Source organism: Hemibagrus wyckioides, linkage group LG17 (assembly GCF_019097595.1).
Source record: "Hemibagrus wyckioides isolate EC202008001 linkage group LG17, SWU_Hwy_1.0, whole genome shotgun sequence".
In the NCBI taxonomy this organism is placed as follows: Eukaryota; Metazoa; Chordata; class Actinopteri; order Siluriformes; family Bagridae; genus Hemibagrus; species Hemibagrus wyckioides.
In genome coordinates this window covers 22672609-22687787 of record NC_080726.1, presented here as the reverse complement: position 1 = coordinate 22687787, position 15179 = coordinate 22672609, and the positions used below count along the sequence as shown (strand labels likewise).

The window sequence follows — 15179 nt, the reverse complement described above, 5'->3', positions numbered from 1 at the left end:
TTCTTTTCCTGTACATCGTTACACATGTGCTTTGTGTTAGAGAGCTGAAGCAACCCGCTCACACCCGTCTTCTCGTGTAACATTCGTCAGTTGACAGATACAAAGCACCTCTCTACCTGAATAAACTCGGATTTCACTCACATAATACGTCTGCCAGTCTATTGTCTAGTGTGATTCCATTCAGTGTTCCATTCAGTGTTTGCCAGAAATATATTCTAACTTATTAACCGATTAAAAGTACACTGAATATTTTGGTATAAATTATATTGGTTGTTAGTATAGAGTTTGCATGAACTTTACAGCAAAGTTTGTAAATTTATTTAAGAACATTCCAGTGTCCTTCACTGAGGTCAGTCACCATACTGACAGCACGCAATGGAAACTTGTTCAAGGGCTTCTTTGTTGAGCAGCCTTTAATGGTTAGAACTAGAAATTCCTGGCTTTTGTTCATTTAAACTACTGTGAACTTCTTTTGAATTCAGGATTACAGATAACATGAGGTGATGTTCATACATACCTGCTTATTAAATATGTGTCATGGCTTGGAAAAAAACTTCATGAGATACTCCAAAAACTACTGAATTAAAGTATACAAACATGTGATTTTAACACAGTAAAAAGATATTGTGTTTACAGATTCCAGTTTAATTCCACATAACGAGAACAAAACACCAACAACTGCTTGTTATTGCTTTAATTTAGCTTTGATTTGTATTAAGCATTACAGCGGTCAGGCATAACATTATGACCACCTGCCTAATATTGTGTTGGTCGCTGCCAAAACAGCTCTGACCCGTCCTGCACCGTGTATTCTGACACCTTTCTATCAGAACCAGCATTAACTTCTTCAGCAATTTGAGCAACAGTAGCTCGTTTGTTGGATCGGATCACACGGGCCAGCCTTCGCTCCCCACGTGCGTCAGTGATCCTTGACCGCCCATGACCCTGTCGCCGGATCACCACTGTTCCTTCCTTGGACCACTTTTGATAGATACTGACCACTGCAGACCGGCAACACCCCACCAGAGCTGCAGTTTTGGAGATGCTCTGATCCAGTGGTCTAGCCATCACAATTTGGCCCTTTTGGTCAAACTCACTCAAATCCTTACGCTTGTCCATTTTTCCTGCTTCTAACACATCAACTTTGAGGACAAAATGTTGACTTGCTGTCTAATATATCCCACCCACTAACAGGTGCCATGATGAGGAGATCATCAGTCTTATTCACTTCACCTCTCACTGCTCACAATGTTATACCTGATCGGTGTATATATGTAAAAGTAATAAATATGAGCATAAAAACTATATCCATCTCGTTGTCGGCATGCAGTATCCTACTTTGCTGCTTCTAGGTAAATTTAGAAAAGAGAACAATCTACATTTTTGCATCATGCCCTTATCCAAAGCAACTTATCTTATTTTAAACAACAGAGGGTTAAAGGTCAGAGCCCTGCAGTGGCAGCTTGGTGAACCTGGGATTCAAACGCACAACCTTCTGATCAGTAATCCAACACCTTAACCACAAAATGACCTTAACCACCCACATAGGGAAATATATTTGCTTCCACCCTGCATGCACATAATTCAAAACCTGTTCTCTTAGTGCTTTTGGGTTTCCTCAGGGTACTCTGGTTTTCTTCCCAGTCCAAAGACATGCATTATAGGCTTATTGGCATCTCTAAATTGTCTGCATTGTGTGAATGGGCTTGTAATTGTGGGTACAATTCTGCCCTGTGATGGGTCGGCACCCTGTCGGTGTCACCGAGTCCCGTGGGACCCTGTGTAGGATAAGCAGTACAGAAAATGTGCAGATGGATGGTTACCGTAATGCCTGTGAGGAAGAAGGTTCATGAGGAAGTACTGTAAAAACAATGCACTGGCCAGCACAAAAATAGGCTTGGTGGTTAGCCACAGAACTGGCTTGATGAGAGGAAAGAGGCAGGATTAAAAAAAACCCCACCTGGGCTTCAGCAAAAATGGTGAACACAAAGGAACATAAAACAAGAATAAAGCCAGCATGCTAGTAGAACATGTACCAGTACAGATAAATACGGACAAAACACATTCCTCGCCAACTCCATATTACATTCAAGTGCATGTAAAGGCAGGCGTTCCAAAACTTTTGGCAGTATAGTGTACATAAAAAGACAAAATAGAACAAAAACATATAGCAAAGATTAACATCAAATGGTTCCTTCTCAAAAACATTAATTTATTTACTTACTGCATGTTCTTATGTTCTTCTTACCGTATCTCTCTCCCCTTTGTATCTCACTCAGATTGATAATAAAGGAAATCGCCTGCTGGTCCATGATGAGTCTTCCATTAATGTTCCAGCTGTCGCTGCTGCGCATGTCATAAAGCGCTATATTGCACAGGCTGCTGATGAGCTTTCTTTCGAGGTGACTCTTAAAAAAAACTCTTTTACTTTTCTACTCCGTTTTCAGCTTTCTGTCACACGTCTTTATGTCTCTGGTTTTAGGTCGGAGACATTGTTTCAGTCATTGACATGCCTCCTAAGGAAGACACTGGATGGTGGAGAGGAAAACATGGCTTCAAGGTGAGCTGTATTGTGCAGCAGGACAATAATATTTAGTGTGTCTTTTACCATATGTATTATCTTGTCCTTTTTTTTCACATGAAAATATAATATCTTGAATAAAATCTTGAATACAGTCACATTTATCTGATATTTTTCATCTGGATATAACAGTTAATAGTGTTTATAACAGCTCTTTCTAGACATAATCATTTCTAGACAGAAATAAACGCTTGATTTATCTCTTTAGTCTATTTGTATAAAGCAATATTTGATAAATGTGACTATATTCAAAGTTTTCAACTGAAAAAATATGTATCATTGTTTTTGCAGGTGGGATTTTTCCCCTGTGAGTGCGTGGAACTGATCAGTGAGAAAATTCCCCCAAATGTGACTAGTTCACTGCCAAAACCAGGTATTTTTACACAAATATATGCGTAACGTAGATACCTAGAAAACTTAGAAACAATGAAGATTGCTGTGGACATTTATAGAAGGGAAATAATTTATAATTACCCAGTGTGTCACCCAGATGAACATGATGGCTTCCCTTTTGAGTCTCAGCATTAAACAGAGTCCTATTGTTTTTTTGTTTTTTTTTTGTTTTGTTTTGGTAGAACATTCCTTCATCCATGTTCAGTAAGCATTTTATTCCTGGTTAGCGTCATAGTTTATCCAGAGCCTGGCCCAGAAACACTGGGCATGAGGCAGGAGAACACAGTAGATGGGACAAACTAACCACAACAACAGGCAGACACATCCAGACCTGGCAGACTGACGCTCACCAAACAAACACCTTTAGTGAACTGGCCAGGTGAAATTAGCTAAGAAAAATTACACATTGAAGTGGACCAGACATCCCGTTCTAGTGACAGCTGGCTGAAGCGTGTAGTCAGTTTAGTTAGTTACTTAGTTAACCATCATACACTGATCAGCCATAACATTATGACCACCTGCATAATATTGGTGCTGGTCCCTCGTTTGCTGCCAAAATAGCCCTGACCCATCGAGGCATGGATTCCACTAGATCCCTGAAGGTGTGCTGTGGTTCTTCAGCAATTTGAGCAACAGTAGCTCGTCTGTTGGATCGGACCACACGGGCCAGCCTTCGCTCCCCACGTGCATTGATGAGTCTTGGCCCTTTTGATCAAACTCGCTCAAATATTTCCATTTTTCCTGTTTCTAACCCATCAACTTTGAGGACAAAATGTTGACTTGCTACCTAATATATCCCACCCGCTAACAGGTGCCATGATGAGGAGATCATCAGTCTTATTCACTTCACCTCTCACTGCTCACAGTGTTATGCCTGATTGGTGTATTTAAGTAAAGCTAACAGGTTAAGTCAGTCAGTTAATAAGTAAGTAATCTGGTAAGTTGAGGAAGTAAGCAAGAAGCTCCTAAAATAAATAGCTTTAAGTAAATTAGCTTTCCATCAAGATTTTTTATAACTATAATCTGCAATTAAAATGTTACATATAGCAGCTTTAATTACCCTGAAGGCCTTGCTCAGGGGCACAGCAGTGGCAGTTTGTTGGTCCTGGGATTCAAACTCACAACCTTCCAATCAGTAGCCCAACACCTTAACCACTAAACTACCACATGCCTTCATCCCCATGCTAAGCTATGACAAAAAATATATAAATATGACATAGTATAGCTTCAGCTATTCCTGCTAATTTGTCCTAATGTCTTTTAGTGTCTAATAAGCATGGGAAGCTGATCACATTCCTGCGTACTTTCATGAAGTCGAGGCCCACCAAACAGAAGCTGAAGCAGAGAGGCATCCTGAGGGAGAGGGTGTTTGGATGTGACCTTGGAGAACACCTACTCAATTCGGGTCATGATGGTGGGTAGAAAGAGGAAAACACGTGAAGAAGATTAATTGCTGTTAATAGTATGCTTTTAAATTTCCTTTCCTTTCTATATTTATCTGCTGTAGTCCCTCAAGTCATCAAGAGCTGCACTGAGTTTATTGAGAAGCACGGGGTTGTAGACGGCATTTACCGCTTGTCTGGGATTTCCTCAAACATTCAGAAACTACGGTAAATCAACAATGTCCAATGTGTTTACTTTAATTTATTAATGAATGACACAGCACATTTTAGCGGCTTTGTTGAGGAACGTCTGAGAGACAAGTTCGTCATCTCATCTATGATAAATACAATCATTCCCTAACCAGCCTTGCTTATGTCATTAGTCTAGATTTATTAGTCTTATTTATTGTTCCTATAGAAACAACAACATATTAGAATAAGCTTGTTAATATAATCCCATTATTATTATTATTATTATTATTATTATTGCTGCCTGTGCGGTACCTTCTGACCTTTAGACCAATCAGATTTGACCATTGCTGTGGTATGATTTGTAACTGTATCTGTCTCTGTATTTGTATCTGTGAAAGGTACCCCAAAAAAATAACCAGTACAGTCAGTGTTGCCAATATTGTTTATTTTAATAAACAAAATCTGCATCTTTTTCTGTTCCCTTAGGCATGAATTTGACTCAGAACACATTCCAGACCTCACTAAGGACACATATATCCAGGACATCCATTCCGTAGGGTCCCTGTGCAAGCTGTATTTCCGCGAGCTTCCCAACCCCCTGCTCACCTATCAGCTCTATGACAAATTCTCAGTAAGCGTTCACATAAAGGGTGCACATTATAGATCACAGTGCATTGTTAATGATTTTTTTCTGCGTGTGTATTTCTATAGGAGGCGGTATCGGGAGCTACAGACGATGAAAGGCTAGTCAAAGTCCATGACGTCATTCAGCAGTTGCCGCCGCCACACTACAGGTTTGTTTGGCCCACAGCGCACTCTGGTGACAAGAAGCAGTACTGCAGTGTACTCTGTATTCTGTACCCTAACCTTCATAACCACATTCATAATAAATCTCATCAAATAAACATCTTTGTGGGTAGATTTTATAAGAGCCTGTTCTTTGTTGTTTCAGAACTCTTGAGTTCCTCATGAGGCACTTGGCTCGCATGGCGACCTTTAGTTACATCACCAACATGCACTGCAAGAACTTGGCAATCGTCTGGGCTCCCAATCTCCTCAGGTGGTTTGCTTTTAGGCTGTGTGGATAAAATAGGTTATGAATTGCATTCAGAGCGTTGGTTAAAGCTTTAAAGATTTTATTTACTGCAGTAGTTAACGTTAGCAGACTGTGGGTTAACCCTAACCCATGGCTAAAAACCAGTAAGTTAGCATAAATTAATTTGTAGCTTTCATTTCTTCAGGTATAAATCCTGGACCTTGCAATACAGGCTCTCTATACGCATTAAACATCACATATTCATATGAGTTAGTTTATAATGGGCAACATGGGCTTAATAAAATAAGTCATCAGTGTAAGCATGAATTATTTTAATTATGAAAAAAATTTATATCGACAATTACAGATGATTTTTTAATTCTTTCAGGTATGCATGTCCAACATAAACCTTTGCCGGTGCTACTACTGTCAGAGCTGCTGTCTAATCACCACCTTCTGACCTTTTCTTTCTGAAATTTATGCTCTGTTGCTTAAAAGTAGCCTTTACAGTATATATAATATACACAAACACCGTGCAAGAAAAATAGTATTGTAGCACCATATACTTTGTTCTCTATTAGTAAATACTTTGGATTGTGTCGGAAATTGGTGGATTTAATACATGAGAAAAGCATACCTACTGTTGATTCCTTGAACTAAACATGGTTTTTAACTATTCCTGGTCATTCTAGGTCAAAACAAATAGAGTCAGCCTGCTTCAGTGGCACGTCTGCCTTCATGGAGGTGCGCATCCAGTCAGTGGTAGTGGAGTTCATCCTCAATCACGTTGACGTCCTCTTTAGCTCCAAGCTCAGCACTCTGATCCGTGAAAGCACAGGTAATGAACGGAAAAAAAGAAGCTTGCTCTTCCTGCACCACTCAAGGCATCAATTGTACAGTGACGCTTTGCTAATTACATTTCTTCTGCAATGTGCATGCGTAGGCCACACCACTTTGTCCCGGCCCAAGTCTCTGCTCGTGTGCTCCCCATCTACTAAGTTGCTATCTCTGGAAGAAGCACAAGCCCGCACTCAGGCCCAGCTCGCTTCTCCTGTTTCCCCTGAAAGCAAGTACATTGAGGTGGGAGAGGGTCCTGCTGCCCTGCAGGGAAAATTCCACACTGTCATCGAGTTTCCCATGGAAAGGTGTGTCCCTTTAAGTGTACTATATTGCTGAAGGAATGTCTAGTCCGTTGTAGACTGAGAAATGATATTTATCATATTATTATGTCATTACCAATGTATATATATATATATATATACACTATATTGCCAAAAGTATTCGCTCACCCATCCAAATAATCAGAATCAGGTGTTCCAATCACTTCCATGACCACAGGTGTATAAAATCAAGCACCTAGGCATGCAGACTGTTTTTACAAACATTTGTGAAAGAATGGGTCGCTCTCAGGAGCTCAGTGAATTCCAGCGTGGAACTGTGATAGGATGCCACCTGTGCAACAAATCCAGTCGTGAAATTTCCTCACTCCTAAATATTCCACAGTCAACTGTCAGCTGTATTATAAGAACGTGGAAGTGTTTGGGAACGACAGCAACTCAGCCACGAAGTGGTAGGCCACGTAAACTGACGGAGCGGGGTCAGCGGATGCTGAGGCGCATAGTGCGAAGAGGTCGCCAACTTTCTGCAGAGTCAATCGCTACAGACCTCCAAACTTCATGTGGCCTTCAGATTAGCTCAAGAACAGTGCGCAGAGAGCTTCATGGAATGGGTTTCCATGGCCGAGCAGCTGCATCCAAGCCGTACATCACCAAGTGCAATGCAAAGCGTCGGATGCAGTGGTGTAAAGCACGCCGCCACTGGACTCTAGAGCAGCAAGTGAACATTTTGTCCTCAAAGTTGATGTGTTAGAAGCAGGAAAAATGGACAAGCATAAGGATTTGAGCGAGTTTGACCAAAAAGGCCAAATTGTGATGGCTAGACCACTGGATCAGAGCATCTCCAAAACTTCAGCTCTTGTGGGGTGTTCCCGGTCTGCAGTGGTCAGTATCTATCAACAGTGGTCCAAGGAAGGAACAGTGGTGAACCGGGGACAGGGTCATGGGCGGTCAAGGCTCACAGATGCACGTTGGAAGCGAAGGCTGGCCCGTGTGATCCGATCCAACAGACGAGCTACTGTTGCTCAAACTGCTGAAGAAGTTAATGCTGGTTCTGATAGAAAGGTGTCAGAATACACAGTGCAGGACAGGTCAGGGCTGTTTTGGCAGCGACCAACACAATATTATGCAGGTGGTCATAATGTTATGCCTGATCACTGTAATACTTAATACAAAGCTAAATAATTTTGTTGTCCTGTAAGTTGTGAGGTGGAGCCTCCATAGGATCTGCTGCTAACATCTTGGTGCCAGATACCACAGCACACCTTCAGGGATTTAGTGGATTCCATGCCTTGACTATTCAGGGCTGTCAGCAAAAGGGGGACCAACACAATATTAGGCAATATTAATTTCTTATTGCTTGTTCTTAGGCTTTCACATGGTATTATTTACAGGGAAATAAAAATACAGAATAAAAAGTATAAAACAAGTTTTTCACTTGTGTTTATACATATATCCAGTTCAGGTTTTCAGAGTTTTCTCAGATGTATATTACAGTTACCAAAGGTTTGTGGACATCTCTCTCAAATTGTTGACACAAAGTTGGAGGTACACAACTGTATAGAATGTCTTTAATTGCTGTAGTTTCCCTGCACTGGAACAAAGGGGGTCTAGTCCAAATCTGTTCCAGCATGACAACTCGAGTGACCTTTACAGAGCCCTGACCTTAACCCTACTGAACACCTTTAGGATGAATTGAAACACTGCCTCACCCAACGTCAGTGCCTGACCTCACTAAAGCTCTTGTAGCTGAATGAACACAAATCCCCAAAGCCACGCTCTAACATCTAGTGGAAAGCCTTCCCAGAAGAATGAAAGTTAATATAATAGCAGAACAAGACTGTGTAATACTGGGTGTAATAGTCAGGCGTCCACACACTTTTAGACACATATTGTATATGTATATCAGGTTTTATTAAAACCTTTATGCATTCAGGTTTCCATGTTCTTCCTTGTTTTGAGTGCCCACATCTGTTGTATAAAATGTAATTATGTCTGATTCATAAATCTGAACACAATGCTTTTAATGTTATTCTCATTTCTCAATAGGTTTTCTTTACAGTCCCATATTTGCACTCTGATCATTTGCTCTCTAAATGTCAGTACAGGATTCAGCTAGCCACAAAAGCTGTTAGTGCTTCAAAATTACACCCTTTACAAATGCTATAATTATGGGTATCTGGTGTAATATAAATAATATTCTATGTTCTCATAGAAAGAAAGCCCAGACAAAGGTAAAGAAATCTCCCGTGGCAGGCTGGCGTTCATTCTTCAATATGGGAAAATCCTCTACCACGGCTAAGCGCAAGCTCCACCGTCATCCCAGTGAGCCCAATAACATGAAGACCTCACAGGCAATTCCAGGTACTGGATCTTTTCCTATACACAATTCACTATCCCATACCAATTCTGAAGAGAGATAAAATTTTTTTGTCATATTGAGGGTATCAGGGAAGACCCGTGTGTTGACCAAGCTGCCTGAGCTAAAAGTAACTGATATGTTATTAGCTTCACAGCTCACTCTAACAACCCTTTTGGGTGGGAATTGCTCTCCTAAGTGTAATTGTTAACATTGATCCAGTAAACCGGCAATGAATTACAAATTTACATCGGGTCTAGTCTACCTACGACAACAGAGCAAAGAGGGTTGATATACTAATTTGGAGTGTTATGTGGGCTAAAAATGTTTATCCCATCTTTAGATGCTTTAGATTTATAGTATGTGTAATGCACTGAGTGGATTTGGACCGATCTGACAGAGCCTTGATTTGTTTTTTTCCAGGTGGTAGAGGAGATACTGGAACATTACGTTCATCTAAAAGCGAGGAATCTCTGTCGTCAAATAATCTTGAGGGTAAAGTGCCATTTTGTTTAGCTCAATTTTTTCTATATGTAATGTGTCTGATATTTATAATCTTTTCTAAATGACTTATTTAGGTGGATCAACGATGTATCAGGCACGCAGGCCTCGCTCTACTAGTGTTGCCTTGTCCACTTCCTTCAACGAAGAGCTGCTAAACAATCGAGTCCACCGAGGCTCTCAGTTAAGCTATAAAGGTAGAAAAGACACAGCTTTCTCCACCACTTGTGTTCCTGCACTGATATCACCCCCACACTATGCTGATGCAGATATTGGCAAGGCTTCGCTAGACTATGACCCAATATTGTTTAAGTGCAGCACAACCCCAACTGAAGTTTCTGTGCATGAAGAAAGAAAAAGAGGCAGCAGACGGAAGACTGGAGGCAATTCCAGTGAATCAGAAACCTTGAAAAGAGTCACTTATACAGGACAGTCTGGTGTAGTTTCGATGGACACAAATCATAAACATTCGGCGAAATTTGCAACAACTGTTACAGCTAAAGAAGACATGAAGTCCTCTCAGACCGCACCTGTGGGTCTCACCCACAAACCTGAGGTTGGTTTAGAGATGACAACTCTGTCTGTGCCACCCACTGAAGTGATACCATCTCTGGTCAAGACTAGTGAGGCAACATGGGGACAAGATTGTCAAAACAAGCCTTCCTCGTTACTCCGGACAGAGGCTGAATGTCTTGATAAAACTTACAGTGAGGAAGCAAAGGCACTGAAACAAACAGAATCGGGTTTGTCCATGGTTCTTTTTCCGTTTAACATTTGTAAAGCGTGATAACCCTAAAAAATATTCATAGTGATTGATGGCATTTAAGTCTTTCCTGCATCATTGTTGAGCATTTGTTATATGCAATTTACTGTATCTATAAAGTGTATTATTGCCTCATGCTTTGTTTTTCCTTTTTCATAGGTGCTGTGACCTTTGACTGCACTCCAGGGCTGGTTAGATCAGTGTCTCTCATAACCTCCCAGCCTGCGGTAAAAAGTGCTGCCCGTATGCTGGCTCTGGCCTTGGCCGAATCGGCACAACAGGCCACCTGTCTGAACAAACGAGGGAGTTCAGAACCACCAACTCCTGTTTCTCCAAGTCACCTCCAGGACCCACTTTCCATACTGCAGTGGCCTCCGAAACCTTCTCTACAAGCCCAAGCATCTTCTACCAGTAGAGGGCATTGCTGCAGCACCTGTAAAACTGTTGGTAAACCTTCAAGTGTCATCTCTACAGGAAGTTACACAGATGCTGGCAGCCTGCAGAGCACCTGCGCATGTCATGGAAGTGAGAGCGGACTTAGCTACTCTGATGGAGGTGATGTTTCTGCAGAAAGTCATGAAACAAATTTACCCCCCCAGAACTTACCTGCCGGTCAAAGTTTAGATACTGAGCAGAATGCTGAAAGTAATGTGCCCATGAAAGAAAATGTCCGGCATGTTGGAGTTGGTACAGATGGTGATGGTGGTAGCCCAGACCAGAGCTCTGAGATGGAGTCTTACAAGAACCTCATACCTTCTCCCTCACAGACAGAGACATCACTCCATACCACTAACAGTCAGTCAGCCAGGGCTTCTCTTCTCAACAAGCAAGCTGCCAATGCTTCCAACTTCCGTGTGATATTAGCTGAAGCTTCTATGCCAGCCTCAGTGCAAGATGTTCTTCCGCAATCTCCAGTTTCTCCTCTGACTTCCACTTACCAGTTCAGCCCCAAAGAAGAGATGTTGAGGCCATCAGGTCAAACTTACTGGTCAGGTCCTTTTGCACAGAGCAGTTCTTTTCAGCCTGATTACATGCAGTACCAAGCTAAGATCTTCTCCAAGGACCACTATAACACCCTGGCGCCAAGGTCCCTCCATCAGTCCATTAAATACAAGAGTCAACACAGGAACGAACACTCTCCAAGCTTCCTTTACAGACATGGTGGCCCAAGATACCCACCAATGGATGGTGCATCTGTGTATCCCACCATTCGTAGGGTGCGCTCCATGCATGCGCCCCCAGAGGACACATTCTTCTTCCCACATCCATCTTACCAGAACAGTACTTACCAGAGACAAGTTCTCCCAGATATCCACCAAGTGAGGCCTTATTTTGAGGATGGTAAAGTTCACTATAGGTACAAGCCCTATTCCGGACCGCAGTATAATATCTTGGATCAGTATCGAGTAAGCAGTCATGGATACGGCCACTCCTACACCTTCCACAGGCGTCCTACCTATCATGGTAGAATGATGAGCAAAGCTGAGAACTATCCCAACCCCCCGATCAACATGCCCTATAGCAGAGAAGCTAGTTTTATAAAACAAGGCACTGGCCATTTTCCAAGATCAAGAAATGCTGGTCTGTATGAAGGATTTGATGCTGGACTATCAGATAAACATTTCAGTCCACCTATTCGACAAGGAAATATAGAGAAGAGAGTGCAAGATGCTGTTCCCCAGCCACGTCTTCAGAAAGAGAGCCAGAAGGGCCAAGATACAGTACATAACCGGAGTAAATCTGATTCAGCCAAAGATCTCCTTATATCAACCGAAGGGGCTGATGGGAAATACAGGGTTACCATGGTGTCCCATTACTCCCCTGAACACCCACTCTGTGAACCTAATGTTCCCCTTCCCACTCAGACAGACAAACCAAGGATCGGGCATGGTGCCAAACCTGTGCTGACGCTCAAGCAAAGTCGGTCTATGCAGAACTACACACAGCACACACTAGAGGCCATGCCACAACCGCGTAAGCTAACACTGCATAAAGAATACAGCTGCCCTGATTTCAAACACCCCGATCCTGCCGAGCACGGCAGCGTCCGACTTCACAGCCAGGATAAGCTGATCAGGATCCATGGCAGCCATCCTAAAGAGGAATTTCAATACGCTTGGGTTAAGGGATATGATTTGCAAAGATCAGCCAGGTCACAGAGCATGAAAAATCATCGACAACCCAGGCATACCAAAATGACTCTGGAGCCAGATAATAGATTTTCACATCCTGTCCAGAGCAGGCCAAGGACTCGAAGCATGTTTGCGCCGTCCCGTACTGATTACATGGACGGCTACGTGTCTCTGCAGCCCAAGGTACACGGCATTTTCCCGAACTATGGCTGCATGCCCCCTCATAGTAACAGACTGTACTCTACGGCTATGGGTACAGGACGCTTTCATCACTCTGAGATTAGGCCTGAGACAGAAATATATGCAGAATGAATAAATATATTGGTATTTTATTGTTAAGAGTATTATATAAAAGAGAAAAGCATTACATGTATTTTAGTATGGTATGAAATTTTACTTGTATATCATCCCAAATTAATACACATCATATAACGCCATTAGTCGTAGAGCTTGGTGAGCTCGGAGTCATTTTTACTAAAAAAAAGTCTATAAATAGCTGAAATTTTGTTCAATAAGTCGCTCTTAAGCTGTTACTAATTTCATAACTATGAAATAAATCTTCCTGGAATAAATTTTCGTCATAACGTTTAAATGTATACTTGGTCTTACAAGGTAAACTGAGACAACTGGTATTTGGATAATATTAATATTTCTTATTTCTTTAGAAGCAAATAGCATCCAAGGAACAATTTCTCAACTTTTTGATGTGTATTTTTTAGTGTCTTTTTTTTTTGTCTCTTTTTATATTGTGACTCCAAAATCTATGATGAATGCTGTCAACACATTTTCTGATCATTTAAAGTGGGCTATGAGTTTATTGTTGTAGACACTGTAAGATCCAAAATCATGTGATCATTTATTAATGTGGTCATTTGCAGGGACCGCATGACTACTGGGTGTGTTGAAGGTGATTTACAAAAAAATAAAAAGTGTGTAAATTACATCACATTTAAGGTCAAGGTGACGGAGACTAGTGATGCAGACTGTTCTTTAAAATACAGTGTAAATAAATGAATTCGAGTGTAACCATGTTTAAGACTGTGCATCTCAGATATGTTTTAATGCAACTTTACTCTGCTAATATTCTCACTTTCTGATTTGTTTCCTGAGGCATCGTTTTAAATTTCTTATTAATCAGACAGAGTTAAATGGTACAATTTATCTTCAGGAAATGTAATAGTTACCTTTCATTTGTGCAAAAAAAATTGCCGTCCTTGAAGTGACTTTTAGGCAAATCATACTGCGCAGGCAATAATAATTGAAATGCATTAACACTGCCATGTATTTTCCAAACTTACGGGACGGTCTCTTAAATTGAAAATCCGTTCAGACGAACACACAAAAATGGACTTGGGATTTTTCTCCTGTGTAAAAACAGTTTTTAAAACACCTGTATGCATCGAATACACCAATCAGGCATAACATTATGACCACCTGCCGTAATATTGTGTCGCCCTTTTGCTGCCAAAACAGCCCTGACCTGTCTAGGCATGGACTCCACTAGATCCCTGAAGGTGTGCTGTGGTGTCTGGCACTAAGATTCAAGCAGCAGATCCTATGGAGGCCACCTCGCTACTTACGGGACTTACAGGAGACTTTTGATAGATACTGACCACTGCAGACCGGGAACACCCCACAAGAGCTGCAGTTTTGGAGATGCTCTGATCCAGTGGTCTGGCCATCACCATTTGAATCTTTTGGTCAAACTCGCTCAAATCCTTACTCTTGCCCATTTTTCCTGCTTCTAAGACATCACCTTTGAGGACAAAATGTTCACTTGCTGCCTAATATATCCCACCCACTAACAGGTGCCATGATGAGGAGATCTTCACCTGTCACTGCTCACAATGTTATGCCTGATCGGTGTACCACATTCATCACACTTGTATAACTTTATATACACGTCCTAGTTTGTTCTTTGAGATTATATCGAGAACTTCTGTATTTCTTCAAGAATGGAGCTCCGAAAACACAACCCTGACCAAAATTGTGCTTAGCTCCATTTCTCCACTCATTCTTTGCATTTTTAGTTTAATTGCTTGTTTTTCATTCGTTTCGCCGTGGACAAATGCATTCAAGTTTAGCTTTAACTCAAAAGGAACAGGTCTTAAACGAAGCAGACGTTGCTGTTTCAGCTGTAATGTATATAAATCTTGTGATGTTGAATTTATTTTCCTGCTGTTTATTGCTTATATGTAGTAAGTGGCAATAGGCAAGCACTTTACGATTAGACCCGGTCTGTGACACAACCAGACACTTTATCATGAATGAATTTACGGAGGATAATAACTTCAGTATGCAATGTAGAGTTGAGAATAAAGATTAAGGATGTTAAGAGTGATCCTGGAACAGGGTCAGGGAATTGAATTGACCATTAAATGGTTATTAATGGGAATATAATGTAAATTCATATTATATTTATTTAAATAAAAAACTGTCATTCTTGTGTAGTTGAGCATATGTGTAATGTTTGTTATTCGAAGGGTTTTTATGTTGTCTAATCGTTTTTATGTTGTACTTTGACTTTCATTAAAGTTGTCTATTCAAAATGAGAAAAAAAAACTGTGTCCTTGGTTATCATTATCATGTCTGTTTTACAAAACTGGATGTGACTTTGATACAGCGTCACGGTCTAGCTAAATCTTTACTGCTGTATTGGACATTTAAAACCTGAGCAGTTTATTCGCGGTCCGAACACTGAACCTGGTCCTGCATAAGGACTTCC

The 15179-nt window shown here is 41.2% G+C and overlaps 1 protein-coding gene across 6 annotated transcripts in view; it reads left to right on the top strand.

Moving 5' to 3' along the window:
• arhgap32a (Rho GTPase activating protein 32a) overlaps positions 1-14968 on the top strand; it is a 32553-nt gene extending 17585 nt beyond the window's left edge. For 5 of the 6 annotated variants that reach the window (XM_058413998.1, XM_058413997.1, XM_058413994.1 and 2 more), the window contains 14 exons: positions 2280-2402; positions 2483-2560; positions 2873-2954; positions 4239-4388; positions 4482-4584; positions 5035-5179; positions 5260-5342; positions 5501-5608; positions 6277-6422; positions 6528-6729; positions 8915-9063; positions 9482-9553; positions 9637-10302; positions 10482-14968. In XM_058413998.1, coding sequence (XP_058269981.1) covers positions 2280-2402; positions 2483-2560; positions 2873-2954; positions 4239-4388; positions 4482-4584; positions 5035-5179; positions 5260-5342; positions 5501-5608; positions 6277-6422; positions 6528-6729; positions 8915-9063; positions 9482-9553; positions 9637-10302; positions 10482-12766 — 4392 coding nt within the window. In that variant the 3' untranslated portion in view covers positions 12767-14968. The remainder of the gene's footprint in view (positions 1-2279; positions 2403-2482; positions 2561-2872; positions 2955-4238; positions 4389-4481; positions 4585-5034; positions 5180-5259; positions 5343-5500; positions 5609-6276; positions 6423-6527; positions 6730-8914; positions 9064-9481; positions 9554-9636; positions 10303-10481) is intronic. The other variant, XM_058413999.1, reaches the window with a different exon arrangement.
• The last annotated feature ends 211 nt before the right edge of the window (positions 14969-15179 follow it).